The sequence below is a fragment of the Festucalex cinctus genome, chromosome 2 (assembly GCF_051991245.1).
Source record: "Festucalex cinctus isolate MCC-2025b chromosome 2, RoL_Fcin_1.0, whole genome shotgun sequence".
NCBI classification, from domain to species: domain Eukaryota; kingdom Metazoa; phylum Chordata; class Actinopteri; order Syngnathiformes; family Syngnathidae; genus Festucalex; species Festucalex cinctus.
In genome coordinates, this window is record NC_135412.1 from 37,166,456 (window position 1) to 37,188,989 (window position 22,534).

The 22,534-nt window shown below is 41.1% G+C and overlaps 2 protein-coding genes and 2 long non-coding RNA genes across 6 annotated transcripts in view; 3 read left to right on the plus strand and 1 right to left on the minus strand.

The window, feature by feature from the left end:
- Nucleotides 1-634: 634 nt before the first annotated feature.
- Nucleotides 635-9,429, plus strand: LOC144014733 (uncharacterized). The gene is made up of 3 exons (XR_013282552.1): nt 635-752; nt 4,233-4,410; nt 9,230-9,429. It is a non-coding gene; the product is annotated as an uncharacterized LOC144014733 (long non-coding RNA).
- LOC144014732 (uncharacterized) lies at nt 5,552-14,121 on the minus strand. The gene is made up of 2 exons (XR_013282551.1): nt 13,844-14,121; nt 5,552-6,452 (listed from the first exon to the last, which is right to left on the minus strand). It is a non-coding gene; the product is annotated as an uncharacterized LOC144014732 (long non-coding RNA).
- gpr157 (G protein-coupled receptor 157) lies at nt 13,567-18,599 on the plus strand. The gene is made up of 4 exons (XM_077514952.1): nt 13,567-14,115; nt 15,343-15,556; nt 17,447-17,641; nt 18,008-18,599. Exons 1-4 carry the CDS (start codon nt 13,739-13,741, stop codon nt 18,230-18,232), a joined length of 1,011 nt encoding a protein of 336 aa, XP_077371078.1. The 5' UTR covers nt 13,567-13,738; the 3' UTR covers nt 18,233-18,599.
- Nucleotides 18,600-19,489: 890 nt separating this feature from the next.
- slc2a5 (solute carrier family 2 member 5) overlaps nt 19,490-22,534 on the plus strand; it is an 11,998-nt gene continuing 8,953 nt past the window's right edge. The window contains exons 1-4 of one of the 3 annotated variants that reach the window (XM_077514954.1): nt 19,490-19,597; nt 22,011-22,064; nt 22,150-22,248; nt 22,323-22,483. In XM_077514954.1, coding sequence (XP_077371080.1) covers nt 22,023-22,064; nt 22,150-22,248; nt 22,323-22,483 — 302 coding nt within the window. In that variant the 5' untranslated portion in view covers nt 19,490-19,597; nt 22,011-22,022. Of the gene's footprint in view, nt 19,598-19,621; nt 19,975-20,630; nt 22,065-22,149; nt 22,249-22,322; nt 22,484-22,534 lie in introns of those variants that run through there. The other 2 variants (XM_077514955.1, XM_077514953.1) reach the window with 2 other exon arrangements.

The window sequence follows — 22,534 nt, forward strand, 5'->3', positions numbered from 1 at the left end:
AGTAAGTAAGTAGTAACCTATATAAAATGGATGGATAAATGGAGTTTTGAGGACATTTGACTTTGGAGAAGTTGAATTTTTCATGTTATTCCACTTTTGAGTTTGTGGCTTGTAAGACTTCAGTTCTGATTTTGGGAAGATTAGTCAGACAGTGCGAATTTATGGTTGAATTAGTTTTTTTTTTTTTTTTTTTTTTTTTAAGCTTTCAAGGTCACAGAAGCGTCCCATGCACATCACATGCAGGTGATACTCTCTGTGTTGAGATTTGATTTCACTCTCTTATGGGATGTAAGAAGTCCTGTTTCGGGTGAGTATCACTCTCAGAGGTTTTTGCAGAGTGACGACAAGAGCCAAAAGGGCTTTGCGAGGAGGACCGAGAGGAGGAAGAGAGTGAGAGGGAGAGAGAGAGGAGGTTGACCCTGGAGGTTGCAGTCCCCTTTAAAAGTCCCATCCCGCTTGGATACGCAGAGCTCATGCAGGATCTGCTGCGGCAGTAGGGGAACACTGCTGAGCTGTGCACTTTAGGCTGCCAGCAAGCGTGCAGAGGAGAGGGAGGATGGGGGGCGGGGTGCTCACAGGAGGAGGAGGAGGGAAGGAGAGTGAGAGAGAGAGTGCAAACAATGTCATTTTGTTCAGGAGGTAATGCTGCAGTCAACTTTGCAGCACCGTGAAGACACATCACCACACGAAAAGGCTCACTGAAGTTTTCCCGCTCCTTCCCGCTGATGGTGCAGCCCGACACTCGTCTGCAGGTATGCGTTTCATTCCTCTCGTTTGCCACCTACTTACATCTCCCTGTTCGTGATGCACTTTTGAAACCGGCCTTGCAAGCGGCTGATCTAAGTACAGCGTATGTGCATGCCTACCATCGCATCACTTTCCGCCTCCTCTGCACCACCAGGCTGTAGTCAGCCAGCCAGATGGCTCGCCAGCCAGCTGGGCTCGTCTGTTCTCTCGTCCATGTTTCACACACGGCACCGGCTTGAAATAGCAGCCGGCGTGCCTGCTGAGAGGTTCTCCCCTTCTTCAAAGGAAGCACTGAAAAGCTAACTTGGATAGTTGTGACTTTTAGGAGAGAACAAGCCATGCTTTCTACTTTTTGAAGGTTGAGATTTGATAGTTTGCACTGCTGCAAAGGATGCATGAGTGCTTCAAAGGCCGGTCGGAGAGTGAGGCGACAGCATCCTGCATGGGACAGGGGAGTTGTGGTGCAGTTATGAAGTTATGCGCTACAACTTCTGTTCTTTAGAGACAGCTCACTTTATGCTTGTAGGGAAAAGTAATCATGTGTTTTTGTATTGGATGAGTATAGATAAATGGATATGTCTTGAGCCACTATACAAGCTGTTCTCCAAGATATCCTGAATGCTCACGTGTGACGTTTCCAGGCAAGCAAAATTTGCAACATTTTCGGAGTGAGTCCTGTCAGCTTAGTATGCCGGTCGACTCCGCTCTGAGTTCACATCAGGTAACTGTGCTAAGACCTTGGAAAGAGTCGTCAGGCGGCTCTTTGCCAAACTCACTCCCCCAGAGAAATGTCTCCTTACTGCAGTGGGATGACATGAGTGAAAAAAAGAAGAAGCTAACTTTAGTATAAAAAAAAAAAAAAGACGGCCTAACATCACATCCGCTGACATCATCTAGGAACATCTGCAGTTTCCCCTGTTCATACTTCCAACAGAGACGACTGCAAAGGAAATCTGCCGCACTCACCTGATATTCCTTGTAACACCCCCCACCCCCTCCTCCCCCCTTTCTCTTTTCTCTCCATCTCTACTTTCTAGTGTCTCTCTCAGAGGTACAGTAGCCCAGCACAGTGCCTTTTTGCAACCTTACGATTCCCCTCCATTCACTGTCCCCCCCTCCCCTACTGAAAAAGTATGCAGCACATGCACTCATCATCACCATCCTCCTCCTTGAGCAATTTGCCTGAGTGAAGAGGAGAGGAGGGAGAGAGCAGCAGTGCAGCAATCCTGCAATGCCCTACAGCATCAGCTGACTTCCTGCAGTGCTGACACACACACACATGCACGCACACACGCAATGCAGGTAGACTACCTCACTCGAAATGGGACCTTGCCTGAGTTTGGAGACAAGGGCTCACACACACATTTCTACACCCCCCAAAGTCCCCACCTTGTGATGGTGCATTGTCCCATTCCAGCACTCCAGTTGCGATGATGTAATCAATGCAGCAAGCTTTGAACTTGCTGGGCTGTGGGTTCCTTTCTCCTTGCGCAACCCCCCCCCCGCAATGTCCCATCAAGTGAGTTAAATAAATAATAACAATACTAAGAAAGATTTCCTATCTCATGCTCGTCCATATTTTACCCAAGTGCAAACAGTTTTATGCTTTACATTTCGGAGGAATGGCGCGAAAGAAGTCAGAATTCCACCAGTGCAGTGCAGTGTTGCATCGCTGGCTCAAATAAATAAAAACTGTGGTCTGCAGACAATGCATCCATTTTTTTAAGCATCCATTCCATTCGCTGTCAGGATGGAAAAAAAAAAAAACACTGTGCAGTGCTAAAAGTGCTTTCTGGGCACAAGATCAGTGACTTAGCTCCCCCCATTGATAAGGTCATCAGTCTGCTGCCTGATGCAGTGGAGAGAAACGCGCACTCCGCCGCTTCCAGGATGCTCAGGCAGCCAGACTGAGAGCATATTGTAGCAGGTGAGTTTTGCTGAGCTGGTCCTTGCCGCTGCAACTGGAATCTGCCTAGTGATCAACTTCCACTACAGCAGTGATGAACTGGCTTCACCCTTCCTCTGAGGCTGTACGCAAGCAGCATAACAGCACTGCATAATTAGCCCTCACGGGCGCTGATGAATCTGCACATCTGATCAAGGTTTTGTGTGTCAGTAGGAAAAAAGCATGCGAGGCATATTTGGGCACATCCGTATAATCCATATCTGTCATTGACTAAACTCTAATTGTAATCAGAGGCCGTGTCAGAAATTCCTGTATTGTACGATGCTATATGATGAATTAACATAGTGGCTCATTACAGCTTTAATGGGCTATATATTTGGCAGTATGTTAAAAAGCACAAGTAAGAGTGTTGGCTATTAAGAACACAAATAAATCATAGCACTATAACTAAATTAAGATTTTATAGGTCACTCATAGCAAGATGTAACTTTTTAATTAAAAAAAACATTAAAATTACATTTTTAATTATATCAAGTATAACTTAAAGACATTCATTTGAATTTGAGTTACCAAATAGGCTTCCATGCACTAAAAGGCCTAATAATAAGGCCCACATTTTAGTTAAAGTTTTGATTTTATTTTTATTGGTTGATTTGGTTTTAAGTGGAAACAACAAGAATGGAGCACATGACTGTAAAATGCATTATGTTAAGAGATGGTAAAATAAATAGCTTTTTATTTTCATTTGTTAATTTGACAAGAAAGTTCCACATCCGAAATTATTCACTCTTTATCAATACAGGCAATTAAATTGTGTAACCGGTGCTAAATATCGCCTAGTCTCAAAATGGTCCAGTAAATGATATGATTTTCAAAACAACAATGAAGTTCATTGTCAAAGTATTTTTTTTTTTTAACGTTTCCGGAAAAACAAACAAAAGATCCTCAACAAATTAAGCAAGAGTCACAACACTTTTTTTTTTTTTTACCAAACACATTAGTATTATTTCATATTAAATTGAAAATAATCTGTCAGATATTCTAGTAGGCTAGCTAGGTGTTTTTTATTTTATTTTATGAATTTCTCTAAACACAACACTTTAATATTTTGACACCTTCATGTGTTATTTCTAAGCATGAAAAGATACCCATTCAACAAATAAATCACTTTACCACATTTGACCAGGGTGTGAACCACTTCATGTATATATATTTATATTACTTTTACAATTAAATGCTAGCACCAGAAGGGTATTTTTTTCTTGCTGGCCATAGAAGAAGAAGAAGAAGAAGAAGAAGAAGAAGAAGAAAAGTCCAACCACAGACAAACAACAATTCTGTTTTATGACCTATAAAAGCTCATAATAATAACAACAACAATCATCATAATAATATCTGTATCATGTCATCCAACACCTTTTGTTAAGACATGAAAGGCAGGCTGCCAATCGTCTTAATGTCCAGTGTAGCAACAAAAGTGTTCAAACTTTGCATGCAAACCAAATCAAGCAGGCTGAGTCATGCTGGGCCTTTTGGATGACCCTCCCCTCACAGCTTTGCTCCTCCCCTTCTGGTCTAGGAGCAGTCTCGTGCACCCGGCCGGCTGCTGTGCAGGAACATGCCTTGACTTGTTGCAGTGGCCAAGTGGAGCAGAGACGGAGAGACGCGAGAAGCGTTTGGCCAAAGCCTGCACAACACCTGTGGACAACGACTGGCTGGTGCCAAACGTGGACTCAGGAGCAACTTTACTGCCTTGGGTGAGTGATTTAAAGTGCCATATATACTGACATATAATGTTACAGCCCTCCTGTGAATGAATGTTCGGGTTAAATATTATTGTTGAAAGAAGCAAAGCACACAAGCGAAACTCTTTGTGATCCGAATTGGAAACGGGACGCTAAAAGTTCTCCCTTTCGCTTCAGCAAGGAAGATGTAAGTTGATCGCTGCAGGTAAATCTTGACCTGTGGTGCTGTTGCGTCGTGAAAGCAAACGCGTCCTGACGCCAAGATGACACCATGGAAACACCTCTAGCTTACATGCTGTTCACGCACCTTTTAGCATGGTTCAATTTCTATAAACAGGTACAGTTTCTAGTGCAAGACAGTTTTGAGCATGCCGAGCCGATACTATGGTGACATACTGTAAATCACTACTACGCTCAGGGTTTCAGCTGATTTGTAATTGCCGCAACATTAAATTCTTGCCACTGCAGTATTATACTCCACATTCTCGACTTTGCTACAGCAGTCAATTTTCTTGCTGCCCTAGTGTCATCCAAATTCGAGACACTTTTGTAATCTACTGTTGTTGGTTAGCTATGTCTGAACTGACTGATATGTTCTGCCTGCATCACTGGACCTAGCAGACAACCGTAGAGTGCGGTATTTCAAAATTGTACTTACTACTATATTGCTGACAAAAATCAGGACAGAAGAAGGATGTGAGTTCAGACTAGGGATAGACCGACCGATTATCGGTGCCGATATTTGGCATTTTGACAACTATCTGCATCAGCCTTTTTACAAATCTGAAGGGCGATAAAGCTGATACCTCACTTAGCACTGAATGCTTGCAAACGTAGCGAAATTTAGGGTTTTCATCAGGATTTGTAAGATGTTCACAGACAGTTTTTACTTTTCACAAAACCATTTCGAACATATTCATACAATATTTAAAGATCTTTTGAAACCTGTTATTTGCATATATGCATTTGTCGCTCAGTCAGATACCGGAAAATTTTCATTAATGAATTCATTTAAATTTCCACTTCCTAAGAAATGATGCACTGGTAACTCCCTATACTATAAAAAACTATAAAATTAAGTTGTTTGAATTTTTAAACAAAGCTTTCATTTCATTGTATGACTGTTTAAGATTATAAGAAAAAGTAAAAAAAATTTAAATTTTGATGATAATATTTTCTCTATTAATGAAAATGATTATCGACTCGAAATATCGGTTATCGGTCTCCTTGACTACTCAACTCAACTCTCAACTTGGTTTATTTATATAGCGCTTTCAAACAGCCTGAGCTGTCACAAAGCACTTTACAAAAAACAAAAAACATAACATAACATAAAACATTAACACCCACACACAACACATCAACATTATTCCATTTCTACATACGCTTTGATGTTGGAAGCAGTTTTTAGATGAAAGAGGACAGAATCAGTCCCCTTTCAGCAGTTGATCAGAGACGTGATCGCAACATGCATGACATCACACACGTTTGCTACAAGCTAAGTTTGCTTATAAGCTAGCTCATAAACAAGCAGCTGCTGCGTTCGTGATGAGCAACCATACACACAAAAAGAATTGTCCAATTTTCCAGTCCCATCCAAACTGCCTCTCCTCCAAGCGCCGAACCTCCATCTAGTCCACGCCTCACGCACATCACCGCGCTTAGCGGCGACGTTCGCGTCCTCCGCTCCACCGCCATCCATCTTAGCTCACCAGCGTAGACTGTCCTGCAGCGCCGAACTCAACTCAGAGGAAAAAGGGGCTGTGAAAAATGCTGCCTGTTTCTTGGCGCGAAAAACACAAGCGACCCGCAGGTACCCGGTGGGGCAGTCGGATAGCACCGACATTCCCCCATCATGAACCGTGCTGGTGCAGGCATGCAGCTGGATGAGCGCAACCGCCAGGCCCTTGAGCAATAGCACGGTTATAACGCAGAGACCAGTTCAGTCCAAAACGCCATCCATCCAGCTCACCAGCGTAGTGTCCAGCAGCGCCGACCTCTCCACCAAGCAAAAAGGGACTGAAAAATGCTGCCTAATTGGTATCTCTATCGGCCTAGAAAAACAAAACAAAACAATCAAAAACGGTCTATCACTAGTTCAGATGGTCAATTCTTTCCTGATTAGATTCAATGTGCGCTAGTCCTATTTCTTAAGTAAAAAAAAAAACTAAAAAAAAAAACTATTGATGACCCAACAACTTCTCATGTTCAGGGCAAGCACACTTTGTGCTAAAATAATATGAATACAACCAACTTATTAAAAGTGTGATGAAGGCCATAACCAAGGATTCACAGAGTCAAGAGAAATAAACACACGATAGAAGCTTCCTGAGTCTTTGTGTGAATTGTGTGTAGTATTGTACAAGAACATGGCACTGCAGTAAATACTGATGTCATTGTTAGCCATAAGGTGATTAGATTTGTGGAATGGGATTGGATGAGGGAGCATGACTGTTGTTAGCAAACAATGGAACAACCAAGTAACTTACAGTGTAGGGATTAGCTTTAACATAATGGCAAAGTTCCAAATATTTAGTACGTTTCAGTAGGTAGTCCATATGAAAAGTACGAACTGCGTTCATCATACAACTCATTGTCTTTGCACCTCTGAACTGTCTCCCCAAGCAAATCTCCTTTTCCGTTGATCCGTAGTCATTGTTGGGACTTTGAGAGGTGGAGGTCAGCGTGTGTACTTTGAGTGCATATGCTGTAATCTGCAGTGCAATGTGTATTCTGACACCTTAATCAGGAGCAGACCATTGACTTTTTCAGGAAATGCGTGTGTTGCGGCGAAATTCTCTGTCGGATCAGACTACATGGAATAACCTTGACTACTTACGAGGACATCAATCACTATGTTTACATGCGCAGTTAGGTCACACACTACAGCTCAAGTAAGATATTAAGTCGGATGAATGTGTTATTCCAGTACACACAAATGTGAAATGTGCCATTGCAATATGCATCCTGATACACTGGCAATGATGGGAGAGAAAAAAACATAAATGTCAGTGACTTGAGAGTCTTGATGGGATTTCGTCACACAACAGGGATGAATTAATCAAATATTATTATAGATCACAAATGAGATGTAATTCCCAACCTCAGGTTACTTAGCCTGTTTTGAGGGGGTGGTCCTGTCTCATCAGAATGTACCCAATCAGTCTACTGTGAAACCATTGCAAAATACATCCATCCATCTATTTTCCATACCGCTTATCAGCTTTTGTTAAGGGGCAGAGCAAAGGTTATTATAGACGAAAACTAACACAAACATCCATCCATCCATTTTCTGATCCGCTTAATCCTCACAAGGGTCGTGGGGGTGCTGGAGCCTATCCCAGTTGGCTTTGGGCAGTAGGCGGGCTACACCCTGAACTGGTTGCCAGCCAATTGCAGGGCACACAGAGACGAATTTCATTCAAAAAACAATTCATTCACTTGTGAATAGCTGTCCACTGTAGTGACTGCTATCCCAGAAACAGTTTCAACTAGCTAAAATTAACTTCAATTAGAGTGAAAATGCTCTTCATTTTCATCTGTCAATTAATATCATTGATTAGCTTTCGGAGTTCATTTTAAAGGAGCATTGTTGACTTGGTCACTCTTTTACTTGCAACTGCCACCTCTGGCCTAAAACATAACTGCAACCTCTGTGTAAAGCTCGTGGACCACGCATAAAAACAAAACTAAGATAAACGATTTTCAGAAAAACAAAAACAAATAAAAACTAATTAACTCAGTCTAAAAATGAATTAAAAATCACTGTATTTAAAAAAAAACAAATGTCAAAACAAAATAAAATCTAACTATAATGAACAATCCAAAACGATTATAACCCTGGCGCTGATCAAGAAAACGAGATCTATTTGCAGAAGCGTGTGAAAGTGTGTAGGGAAAAATAGTGAGAGCTCATAATGGCAAGGAGACAACCCATGGGTACCAGTTATTTTCCACAAGCCCTGGTATATACGCATGGAAGGCAAATTGTTGGCCTCCTCCGCTAATATAGACGGCGTTATGCTCCCTTTGTTTTCAGTTAGATTTTATACTGCAAAAAAAAAAAGAATAAAAAATACTGAAAAATATCATGCAGGTCCTAGCCTGATAGGGCTAGGGCTACTACAACATGGCTCTTGGGCCCCCACCGAAAAATGGCTTAATGTGTGGCCCTTGTAAACGAATGACCCACGGAGGCCAGTGTCCCCATGGACCAGTACTGCAGAACACGAAAGCTTCAAAATGCCTGACGAGATGTGCAGTTGAGTAGACGTGCACACAGAAGCTGTCGAGCAATCACAGCTTTGCCCTTCTCAAAGTCACACATTAAGCTTATGCTGTACAATACTTTCAAGGACAAAAAAAATGTATTCACTTCTTGATATATCCTAACAACTGGTGCCAATTTAATGAGACAATCAGTGTTATACTTAACCTGTCAGCGGTTCTAATATTGTGGCTCGTCGTCGTTTATGGAAATATGACGTTCCGCTGATGGGAGCTGTGACTATAACCACTGAGCTGCAGCACAGAGCATTACTTAAATGTCACACAAGTAGGCCTTCTTTTTATTACGTGGTAGCAGTTTCCATTAACAAGAGGAGACTCCTGTATTAGTGCACTTTCGCTTAAAAATATCTATTTGCATAACTACAATTAATAAGGAAATGCAAACTTTGATTATTGTAAATTAGGTCTATAACATTATCACTTTTGAATAAATTGGGTACCAGCTATACTAAGGGATGAACTAAAGAGTTTTTGTCATTGACACTAATGTGGTGGAAGTCGAAGTTGATTAGTCATTGATGTCATTGATATTTTCTTTCAGCGCAGCACAGTGTCCGCCAACCGTTTTTGCAACGCAAACCTGTTTCACGTAAGGACATACTTCAATGGACCGGCAGAAAAACGAATGAAAACACATGATTAAAAAGGTACAACTCACCCATTACCCTGAATGTAGTTATTGTAATTACCGGTAGCAGGAGTCCCACGCATGCGTGCTACTCTTTAGCATCCAAGACAGGACATCCCAGTCAGGCTAAAAAAAATAAAATAAAATAAGCATATCTCTTGTTCACTGTTTCTATTTAACTTGCACTTTTATTGTATTTTATGATAGTTTATATATTTTGCCATCATGCAACTAGTCTCATATTTGGTTAAACATTTCCACACACTTGTATCATTCTGCTTTATGCCATACTGCTACAAATGTTACAACACTGACGTCAGTGTCGGAAAGCGCGTGTGATTATCATCGACTGGATTTGACGATTAACGGAGGAGCCTGGCTATGATTAATTGCAGGGGAGTGCCGATCACAATTTTCCGGCCAATTACTGATCTTTTAAAAATTCTGACCTGCAAATCTCGATTTTTGCCAATCCTGATTTTTTTCATAATAAGCAGCCACCTTCAGTATTCCAATCTTGTTTTATTGAAGAAACAACACTTCACAATATATGTGAAATAACAGTTTGTCTTAACTGCACATTAAGTATTTTTCTCAAATAAAAATAAAATCCTATTTGTCATTGCAGCAGAAGAGGATACTTTTTCAGACCTCTGAGGAGAGAGATGAGATCGGTGGAAAAGATCAGTTTTATTTTTAAGGGATTGACTGATCATCAAATCCCCCAAATTAAGGAAATCGGGCCCGATAATTCAGCCGGCCAATCGATCGGTGCACCCTTACTTAATTGTCATTCTAATTTGCTGTTCATAGCTAGTTGCCCTAACACAGCTCTAGCCAGACTTCTGTGAAAAGTGTACTGCACTTATTTTGGTCTTTTGCAACAGTGATTAGCATTAGCCTCTCCATCAGGTTGTTTTTGTGTGTTGCATGCTTAGACGACTCCTTGACCACTTCTAGTGATAGCGAATACCACATGTAGAATTCTGGCTCTGACTACTGAGCTTGGGGACTTTTTAAGAAATGTCTGAGATCCCGTTTCAATCTCAAAATGACAAACCATTCAAACCGACAGTAACTGACACCCACCCACCAATTAGGTTTTTAATTGTCTATAGATGACACATAAGAGGAGCATACTTGGTGGTCCTGGCACCAAGATGTGAGCAGCAAAGTACCATTTTTTTCTAAACGAAGCACCTCAACTCACTTCAACATAGTCCCTTACACCAAAATGCCACAAGATAGGACCAAAGCAAAGCTTTCAAAGGTGGGAAATCCAGGTCCAGAAAGTAAAAGCCCTGCCACAGCTTGCCTTTAGCCCCTTATGCTAGCTAGCTCTCTAGCAGGTAACCCAGCACCCAGGAAGTTAGTTAGGGAGCTCGCTAGCTAGCACCTGGGGTAAAAGCCAAATTGTGGCAGGGTTTTTACTTTCTGGACCTGGGTTTTCCACCTCTGAAAGCTTATTTATTGCTTTCAACAGCAAAAGACAAAAGTATGCAAATGGATGATTCCGCAAACTGAACACTGTACAACTCACTCAGATACTGTAAATAGTAAGTATTCGATATCATCTCTTCAATCTTACCAACATCGTAAATGAAATAATGAGGCAGCAAGTGTACTCAAATCAGATACATGTCTGGTAAGACTCATATCATGGAGCAGTTACATATCCAACTGCTGGCTTACTATTGTTTTCCCAGGAAGTTTTGTATGAAAGAATACAGTACATCAACTCTGAGCAGATGTCCTATTGTTGCATTGTACACCGGGACGGCACGTTTAAAGCAGTTTGGTGTCAATTCAGTCATACATGACCAACACCTTGCGCAACTCTTCTGACATAAGATGAGGTGAAAATGGTCCGAGCACCAGTCAAGGCGTGACTATCCAGTTACACAACCAGAGACAGATCATATGATAGCAGTCGTGAAGCTTATTTAAGCCGTATTTGCTTTCCTCCCTCATCTCATTGTCCTTACAGCGGACGACCGCAGCACGCACTTTCGTGTCCATGCTGTCCTGTCAGCAAGCGGAGTCCGCAGGGAGAGGACCATATAGAATGGTCCGACGGCCGAAAATAGCACTGCAGAGATCGCGAGGAGACTTTTAACTGATATCTCTTTGGTAAACAACACTCACTCAAGCATTTGCTTTACATGAGGAGAGCAGAAATGCGAACACACCACTACAAATCGAGGTAAATCAATCAGAGCGTTTTGATGCAAAATCATGAGTCATGATACAAAGTCTATTCTTGGATTCGTGTGTGTGTTTGCTCAAGTTGTGCGAACTCAAAAGTGATGCTGCACACCAGGCAAGAGGAAGGGGGGGGAGATCAAGAATCTATTTGAGAATATGCTTTCGGTCACTTTGAGCAGCCATGTGTACACTCATCAGTTATATAAGCCAAAAGGATGCCATTCATGGATTTTTTTGAAAACAGGCAACTCTACCTACAATGTGTCTGTTTTCACAGGGAACACTGATCATCTACTTCTGTTCTCGAGCTTATCAGACCTAAAAAGGGCAATGGTTCAAGATGCCATACTGGAGGGAGGAGGGCGCTGGCAAAAGGACCAGCTGGCGCAAGGAGGGCTGCTGTGGGTGTTTCTTTGGCAGTGTCTTAGCTGGTTGTTGTGAGGAGTGAGAACGAAGCAATCAGCAAGTATACTGCCGCAGAAATTCTTCGCAATAAGAGTCCTCGGCACCGCCGTTGCCGAATGGAGGGGGAAACCTTAAGCTGCCTTGTATCGACCTACTACGATGGTGTAAGTTGTCACGTGAAGACAGTCTAACGAATAAATGTCTCAGTGATGTGATGACGAACTGATGCTTATTCAAGTTTCTGTTGGATCAAGGCCTCATGATGTTGTTCAAGTAGTTAAAAAAATCCTTTGCTGCCATCTGGTGGCTAAAACAAACATCTAGAATGAAACCAAAATGTTTATTTTTTATCTGCTGATTTGTGTTTATATGCCCAACATCAATTTTCACAATAAATGCATGTTAATTCAGTTGTGATGTTTTAATTTGTTAATTAGTTTATTTATTTATTTATTTATTTATTTATTTATCTGCTTATTTATTTAATTATTGCTGATTAACTCAGCAGCCTCAATATGTCCACTTCATAAATCTGATGAGATCAACACAAGAGCTGTATGTTCAAATTGGCTTTTACAAAATGAAAATTAATCCTCGGTTATGATTGACTCAATCCCAGAAATGTTAAATTAACACACTGTTCATTGCTGTGGTTGTAACTTTTAGTAGTATATAACTGTATTGCATCTTAAGGTTTTCTTAATTATTTACATGAGTAAAACAACAAAGAATAGCTCAGTGTGATTGTACACCATTGCAAAATGCAATCACAACAATAAAATTATCCATCCAACCATTTTTCGAACTATTAACACACTAAATCAGTACCTCAGTGTCAATCACAATTGATCATGAATATTATCTTGGTAAAGACTTTATTTGATAAAGCTCCTGTATATCATGTGGTGGAATTGGCCATGTATTGTGGCTGGTCAGCGTACAGTTATGTAATTTATTCAAATAACAGAATGGAATGAATACAATGATATAATTCACATTATCTGTTGTGTGTTGAATAACTTGTACATTAATGCATTTTGAACACTTTAATTTTATTTTTTATTTATTTATTTTTACAATAAGATCCAGATAAGAGACCAATGTTTAAGGGTAGAAAAATCACTTCATTTGTAGCAACATTATCATTACTACTACAATGAAGATTGAGTGGTTTGGCGAAATGACTGATGGCTAGCACGGGGACAACTCTTCTATAACAATTCATATGTTTGCCCCAGGAGAGAAACTAGGAAAGGCAATGAGCCACTGCAGTCCTGCAAACTCAAGGAGTTGCAGTCTATTTTGGCTCCAGCAATACAACAATTCCAAAAACAAAAAATAAAGGCCATATTTGATAGCTCTGTACAAAGTAGTGTTTGACGAACTGGTAGTTGCAAGAGTGGTCATTGAATGAATTAAACTCGTAATTCAAGCAATATTGTTTACCCGGTTTCAGTACTTAAAAATTTAATTAATAAAGTAGCAGTAGGGGGTGGGTACAGGACTAAAATGCTTTGGTGTTTTCCTATACTTTTGTCGGAGAAATTAGTTTTGGGATTATTAGTTGCTACGTAACCATTTTAAATCCAGGGTTCAAATCTTGGAGCCCAAAATAGCCTCGAGTGTGCGACTGACCGGCTGACTGTGATCTCAGCTACAAGAGGAACAGGAAGGAGAGGACAAGGAAGGAGAGGAAGAGGTAGTAGTGGGTGGGTGGGAAAGAAGGTGAGAGAACAACTAAGTAGAAGTTAGGTTGTGTTGTGCAGCAAACATGCAGTGCGTGTAGTGAAGAGGAAACAAGAAATCAAGACGATGCCAGCACACAACCAGACAGTTGTTTACTTGTCCGAGCAGGTGGTAGTGTTGTGTTCGTGCGCCATGTCGTTTGTGGGCTCGTCGCTCATCATCGTCACTTACATTAGTTTGGCGGATTTGAGGACCACTCCGCGCAAACTGCTCCTCTTCCTTTCGGTGGCCGACTGGCTTTCCGCGGTCTCGTACGCCTTCGGAGTGTGGAGAGTGTTCGACTCCGATTCGCCGGACTGCGTCGCTCAAGGAGCGATATCTACCTTCGCCAACACCAGCTCCTTTTTCTGGACCGTGGCCATCGCCATCTACTTGTATGTGCTCATCGTACAGTCCAGTCAGAGGGCTGCTGACAGCCTGGTGCTGTTCTTTCACCTGGTCAGGTAGGTCCCAGCATAAACAAACTACTACTGTCTCTTTAAGACGCCCCGAGGCATCTTGGGATACATTAACGAACTACTACTACGAGGTAGAGGTGGCAAAAATACTTAGTTTGTACTGAGCAAGCAAGCAAATAAATAAATAAATAACTTGGACAGGTTGTACTGTAAATATATAAAATACCAGTTTTGCTAAAAGAAAATGAATGAACATCTCTGCAGACATTTTTCCCCCATTTATTAATTTGCATAGTTCTCTTACTAAGAATGGGAAAAAAATACTGCATACTATCAAAACGTGTTCCCATATCTTTACTAACGTTGTGAATGGACGGAGGAAAAAGAGAGCTATAAACTACCTAAAAAAAAGAAAAAAGTACAGGATTTTGATTCTCCCTTTTGTCATTAAATGTTCTCTGGTTCCAATTACAAGAAAGATGTCCTTTTGCCTGCGATTGGCTGGCAACCAGTCCAGGGTGTCCCCCGCCTACTGCCCAGAGCCAGCTGAGATAGGCGCCAGCACCACCCGCGACCCTTGTGCGGAATAAGCGGTCAAGAAAATGGATGGATGGATGTCCTTTTGCACATACACCGTATTGTATGCCCTTTTAAAAAATATATATATACATAGCCTATAAAGTAATGTAACAGACATAGTGTGAGTACAGAAAAGTAGACACATTTAACATTGAGGCTATGAAGTGAGTACTTGAATTGTAAAACTTCACTGATTAACTGTTTGACCATATTGACGAAAGAGGAAGCAACTTCATGGTGGTACAGTATATAAATTAAGATAAGTCAACAATTGTGAGCATCACAATCACATGTTCACCTGGTGGTGCGCTCACCGCAGCATCTGCAGTAAATATTATGCCTAAGTTTGTTTTCGCAAATTCTGAGGCCGGCCATTGCATTTGGGGTTTCACAACAGAGCTATTCATCCACTTCTCTGAACAGCACACAGCACACAGCCTTGCCCTTGGCAAGGTACTAATTATAAACAATCTGTCATTCTGACACGAAAATACATGTATTTTTCGCTGTTAGAGACAAAAGGTTGAAACATTTAGTTATATTTGAAATACTTACTACACAGTATTTTGTATGAACCAAGAGCCTGAAGTTAAAGTCTTTCTGTGGTGTCACACTGACTGCATCTAAAAATGGAAAAAGATTGTTCTTAAAGTGATGATGTCATTCTCTTCTCAATGCTTCTGTGTTGTCCAGCTGGGGGGTTCCTCTGGCCATCACAGTTGCCGCCGTGTGCCTCAACAAAATTGGTTACACTGCATCAGAGGTGTCAGTGGGATGGTGCTGGGTCAGAATCCACACCCCTGACCGTGTTCTGTGGATGCTGCTGACTGGAAAGATCTGGGAATTCTTGGCCTACCTCACGCTCCCCGTCCTCTACATCCTCATCAAGAGACACATCCACACGGCGGTGAGGACCCAAGGAGAAGCTAAACAATGTACTGTAGTGTTACACAGGGTTGTATGGAAGACTGGGTTTCCACAAGTACTGCAATACCTGGCCGTAAAAAAGACCACATATTTTCAGTACCGGCTAGCGAACATTTCTCCAAATAAGTGGCTAATGTACTGTCCTTGCTTCAAACTGTTTAGTCCTGTAAAATATGTAATGTAGCCAGCTGCCAGACCACGGATTTATATATGAATGGACTGTCAATTGACCACTTGCGGATGAAGCCAGAGGGCAGCCATCTTACATTGCCACTGCGAGTGACAACTTCTGTTGTTGTTGGTGGTGGTAGTCGTAGTAGTAGTAGTATTTGGCTTAACTGAAAACGCCCGGTACACCGGTTGCGTGAGCGGTGCGGTGCGTCTTGACTGCGTGCTCCGGACGCGTCAATTTTTTGGCCAATCCACACCGGCTCCGCACAGCTGCGGTCCGGCAGCTCCGTCGCCGACCACTTCCCGCCGTGTCTCGCGTGACCGCGCGCGATCATGTGGCATTAAAAACAACGACACACACACAGAAAATCTGTGCTCAACAGAGAAGCAGCAAGAGAGGTGGACTTTTATTATTTTGTGGCTTTCTACCTCCAATATAAACCTCTCCTCGCCCATGTTCGCTGGTGTCTAAACCGTGAATGAGCACCTCGCACGTTAACTCCAGGCCCGTCTACGCCCACATCACGTTTTGCTAGCATGCTTGCGAAATAGGAGCTGGCGAGTGTTTTATCTTGAAAGGTAACCGGAAATTTATTTTGAAACTGCGTCGGTCTTCCTGTCCCGCTCGATGTGTTTTGTGCTAGCTTGCCATTTGCCGGAGGCCTACCGCTGCGGCGTCCGGCAAAAATAGAAAATAGTCTATCCTTGCGGAAGGGTTGCGGCACGCCGCAGCTGAGACGCAGTCGACACGCAACGCACACGCAAGCGGTGTAAAGTGCATGTTTTACACCTTGAATGGATGGATGAGAGCATGTCAAAGAGCGAACTTCACTGTTAGCATCGATCATTCAGATATTATTTCAATATTGTGCATTGTGACTCAGAGGTTAGGTTTACATTTCGCAGCGAATTCTTTCCCTGATCGGCTTTGCTTTCACTTGTTGATGGTTCTGACAACATGAAGACCAATCTTTGAGTAGCACCTGAAGATATACCACATAAGAGAACCGTAAAAGTTTTTTTGTTAGTGATGAAATGTTCGTGTAGCGCTTCTCCCAGATTTATTGGTACAACTTTATGTCATACGCGGTGGTATTTTTACCCTAGAAGCAGAAAATAATGTGAAAACACCATAGAGAAACCAATCTATTCAAGTTAGGTGGGCTTACTCAATGGCAACATAAGATGGTCGCCATTGGTTTCACTTCTAGCACTGAGTAAGGGGCATTGTTAGTCCATTCATATTTAAGTCTGCACTATGGGAGACCGTAGCATACTTCATTCAGCTTCCAGGGCCCGACACACAAAAAGAGTAAGGCAAGGGTGGAGGGACATTTATTACCTGAAGCAGGAAAAAGATCTAATCCACAATATGCTACACATTGTCCAATGTATTTAAGTGCCATCGTGTTCAACCAAACTACATAATTTCATATATATAACGTGTTGAAAGTATAAATGATAGTGTGTATCTGTAATAATTACATTTAATTTCCTCCACCACCCATTAGTTTTGCATTACTAAAAAATACAAGGATTTTGAAGTGCCATCTATGATTCCACTATTATCATAGGTTTTTGCCAATTGATCGTTTTGGTATCGGTATGAGGGTACTTTATGCTGTTATAGTATTGAAGTTAGAGTTTTGGTATTGTGACAATACTAATGAATTTCTTGGTATGTTGGTACTACACGCAGCATGCAGCCCTTTCCGAGTACCGTCCCCTCTTGGCCAATAGGACGCCATCGTACTCCTTCTCCTCCATGGCGGACATGAAGCTGACTCTCATCCCTATTATCTTCATCATGTTACGCATTTGGAGTACAATCCGCTTCATTCTGTTGCTGGTTGGATCCCCGGCGAGACAGAACCCTGTGCTGGTGATGCTACATGTGAGTGGAGAAGATATTTTTGTTGTCATACAGCCACCGTTTACCGCATGTTGGCATGTTCCGTTCGCTTTTAGAGACAGTTTGTCACTTCCTTTTCCATTAAATTAGCTTAGATGTTCAGAATGACTTAAGCAGAAGTGTGAGCTGTCACCCCTCTGCCCTACTAAAAATAAGTTTAAAAAAACAGTGAGTGATTGACTCCCCCTAAAATGTTTAGAAATCCCTCTATTAATAATTTCAACTGTAAATATACTACAAACTGTAATCCTAAATCAGACTAGTATCATGACATAAAAATGAATGGACTAAATATGACTTTGTGCTACTGAAGATTTTTGTTGTCTGTCTTCTGTGGTGTCACAACAGGGTATTGGCAACACGTCGCAGGGAGCAGCCAACTGCATCATGTTTGTGTTTTTCACCGCGCCAGTCCGCACGCGCCTCTTCGCTTCGCTTTGCTGCTGCCGTGCGGGCTCATTAGCGCGGCAGCAAGCGCAGGATGACACTCGAGGTTTGCCAGCAGGACTTCCCACCTCAAATCAGAGAGAGGTAGACTTCACCAGGGACACCCACATTGAATTTGACAGGTGATGCTTGATTGCGCCAAAGGTGGACTTACTTCAACGGGTGTGCGTTACAAATTAATTTGTTGGGAAATTTACAGTGACCAGCACGTGGTGTCATAAAAAGCATCTCACCTTAAGTTCGTGTTTCTCCAAGACGAATGAATTTATCATGAACCTCGTGGACTCAATTTATCGAGTTCATTATTCAAAGTCAGTTTCGTCAAGTATTTGTGGGGACGAAAAATATGTGAATGCTCTCGGCTATGTTGTAGAAATAAGCAGGATAACCATTCTGTGCCTTCATTGTCGCTGTCGTCGAATTTAATCATGAGTGTCATTTATCATGATATTTTGAAAGAAAGATGCACCAATAAACTCACTCAATGATGTCACACTATCGTCACTGTTCCTTTGTGTTGCCAAACAATAGGCACTGAGTACTAAATTAGAGTAGAGCCTCTAAAGTGGAACACAATTTGGAGTGTGAATTTGTTTGGCTTCCAAATTCTTATTTAAAAAAAAACAAAAACAAAATTTTCTAATATGGATTCATTTCACATCAATCTGTTTCATGCTACAATTGTCACAAATTTAGCACCTTTATTTAGAATACATTTAATGTTTGAAGGAACATTTTACCAACACAGTATTATTCACCTATTCATGTTTTTCATCGTTTTTTATGTTGGGGGAGGAGCCAAGTTTATCCTGTGTTGCCAGTTGGAATTACAGAGTGCCTTTGCGTACGTTTATGACATTACATGCACACTTTCAGTGCATTTATTCCCCATAAATCACAACTAAATATCTATCTATCTATCTATCTATCTGTCTGTCTGTCTATTTAAGCTAGCTAGCTCTGTCTAATTAAAAAATCAGAGTTTCTACATATATATAAAATACAATACCCTCAGTTCATCTCAGAAGAAAAAAACAGTCATATAGTTTCAAACATTTATTTTAGCAGATTGACCGCTTTAAGAAAAAGCATTACATGTTTAACCTCCTAAACAGCAGGAAAACACTTACATTTTGCACCTAAGCTAATTTTCATTTAGAACATAATTATCCCATATTGTCAAACTTTTCCTCGTAACTGTTTCAATTGAAATGGCACTCTTTTGATCAGCATGATGCTGCAGTCAGATGACTTTTCCACTGAAGTCACAGGCAGCGATGTGATTGGCTTTTTGTATTATAAAACCTGATGGTTCTTGCCTTATGATGTGTTGCAACATCATGTTTGATGTGTCACAAAAAAATAATCACAGCTGTCATCATGCTCAGGATGAATGACCGATCATCACATGTTGTCCTTCCTCCTTGACACCAGAGGCTTTCTTTACAAAGAGCTTCACTTCTCGTTTGACCTCTGCTGATTGTTGCTCATGTATGTATGCGCATGTTAGCTTGACACTGTGGACTAAATCCATTGAACCCACAAGTCTATAGAACAACCAAAATGGCCACTTCTTGTGAAGCGTAGCAGTGTTAATATTTAATTTAATCCCTCTCGAAACATACCTCTTCCACCCTCAATGGAATTTCTGGTAGGAGATGCTAGCATATTAACAGAAGAACGAGGACCTTGAACCTTTTTTTTTTCCCCAGGAGACTCTGGAGTTGCATAAAACGAAATAATCACTAATGTAAACAGTGTAAACAACAGAACATAAGGATATGGCTAGCGCAGGATGCTGATATCTTACTTCTTAGTGCTCTTTATCAAACAGTGCACACAGATGCGGCAACAATACATGACAGCAGGTTTGTAACATCCAAATAAAAGCCCATTAGAGTCCTATATAGCGGCAAAAAAATGGAGCAAAAACAAGAGGATAATGCACACAACCTTAACTCATTCACTGACAGCCATTTTGGAAATGTTCAAAATTTTCAATACCCATGCGATATTACGTACAATAATTATATATAAACCGAATCTACCAAAGGACAGCATAGACTCCCTACTTTTTGCCTCGTCCCGTTCTTTTATAATTGGAAAATGTAGGTTTGCCAAAATACAGCCATTTCTCCCATGGACTTTGAACCTGTGTTTATTTCATATAAAATGGGGCAATGATGTCATCTACCGGTGGTTGGGCATCAGTAAAGTTGTTTCCAAGTTTTACATTTACAGTGGAGCATCATCAGATTCTCCCCCATTATCACCGTTCAAAAAAAAATAGATATAATTGACAAATATACTTGTCAAAGGCAGTGAATGATTAAGAAAGCAGTCATCCACATGGCAACTTGCGATCATCTTGCTAACGTTGGACAGCATTTTGGACACTGCCAGTCATCAGCAGTATGCCCGAGAAAATGGGGAAGTAAGGACACTCGATGCTGATGAAGATTTTTTTGTGGGTGTGTGTGTGTGTGTGTGGGGGGGGGGGGGGGGGGGGTCCTTGAGGGCCATCATGTACTATATTGTGTTTGGTGTATGGATGCATCCATTGTGTCAGCTTTGAGTCTTGGCTGACATTGAAGGCGCTCCATCGTGTGTAAACGCTTGATGAGGGGATTTTAGCCAGCTGGCTTGCTGCCCATTTAATTCATTAAAACTAACAGAAGCACACCAAATATGGTGATACTATTTATTTTCTAATGTCAAGGCATTTTCCCCCCAAATAAGATCTGGCAACCTACAGCCATTTTCATTAATCTTATATCACCAAAATTATTATGGCAAATAGACCTTTCCCAAAAGACTGGTGTTAAAAACAAAACAAAAAAGTAAAAGTTTATATAGTCAAAACTACATGGCCATCTTACTAAAACAATGGCATCAGTATTTTTTTCAGAAATCACAAGAACTGAACTAAATACTGAATATATTGTATCCATCCATCCATCCATCCATTTTCTTGACCGCTTACTCTGCACATGGGTCGTGGGGGTGCTGGAGCCTATCCCAGCCGGCTTCAGGCAGTAGGCGGAGTCCACCCTGAACTGGTTGCCAGCCAATCCAGGGAATATATTATATTTATTCATAATTTCATTTCATTTGCATGATCTGTTCTGAGGATGCAGTCGATTTTCACAGAGGTTTTACGAAAAAAAAAAAGACTGTGGCCAGTATTTTAGAAAGGTGATTGTCTCAGCCAATAAGCATCTATTTTTATTTTATGATGATGATTACAATGACCTCTGATTGACTAGTTACTAGTCCAGGGTGAACCCGCTTTTCGAGTAAACTCACCTGCAACCTAATGAGGACAAGTGCTATAGAAAATGGATGGATGGATATTCATGATGATGATGATGATGATGATGATGATGATGAGTCAAAAGTATCAAGTCGCAAAAGTAAAACAAAAAATGTATTTCTAAGTATGTTTATGAGCACTTGAAAAATTAATTTGATGAATCTTGTTTTTTCTCAAAGTAAAAAATAATAATTTATTTCCTCTAAGTTGTGGTGTTTCAACAAGAGAATAATTTAATTCTTATTTATAATTATTATATAGGTAGTACTACAATTATTGATAATAAAGACAGTAAAACTACATTTGTTTATTTGTTTGTTTATTTATTAGCATACCCATTGGCCATATGGTGAGAAAAAACATGCAACATTTTTATAGGTTGCTATTATAATTCTTATGTAATGGGTGTACCGCCAGCATATTGTGCAACAATTGATTAACCTACAGTAAGCGAGTGAGCGCTGTCAGCAACATGAAAGCAATAAACAAATTGCAGCTTTTAGCTGTGATGATGACATGTTCAAAGGGCAGGCAGAAGCCACAAGTGCAGTTTACCAAAGTGCACATTTTCTTATTTACTGTGTGTACAAGACGCAAACAGCCATGGTGGACGCGAAGGAATTGGCAAAACCTAAGAAGAGTGGGGTAAGTGTCACACATCCCATAAATCAAAAACTCTGCGCTGTAATCATGATTAATAATGTAGAAAATATTCCTTTGTCTTTTATAGCGATTAACTGTGGTCCTGGCACTGGTCACACTCATATCTGCATTCGGCTCATCATTCCAGTATGGATACAATGTTGCTGTCATCAACTCTCCAGCGCCGGTAACCTAGCAAGAAACACACGCACTTGAGTCGTGATGCATTTCTGTCATGCGTTCTGCTTTGTTCCACTTCAGGTTATGCAGCACTTTTATAACCTCACCTTCGTCGAGCGTTATGCTACACCCATGGGCGAGAACCTGCTGACTCTGTTGTGGTCTCTGTCCGTGTCCATGTACCCTCTGGGAGGCTTCTTTGGCTCTCTCATGGTGGCCCCACTGGTCAACAAACTGGGAAGGTAATTATACGTGGGATTAAACAGTATAAATCACCTGTATAATGTAATGAG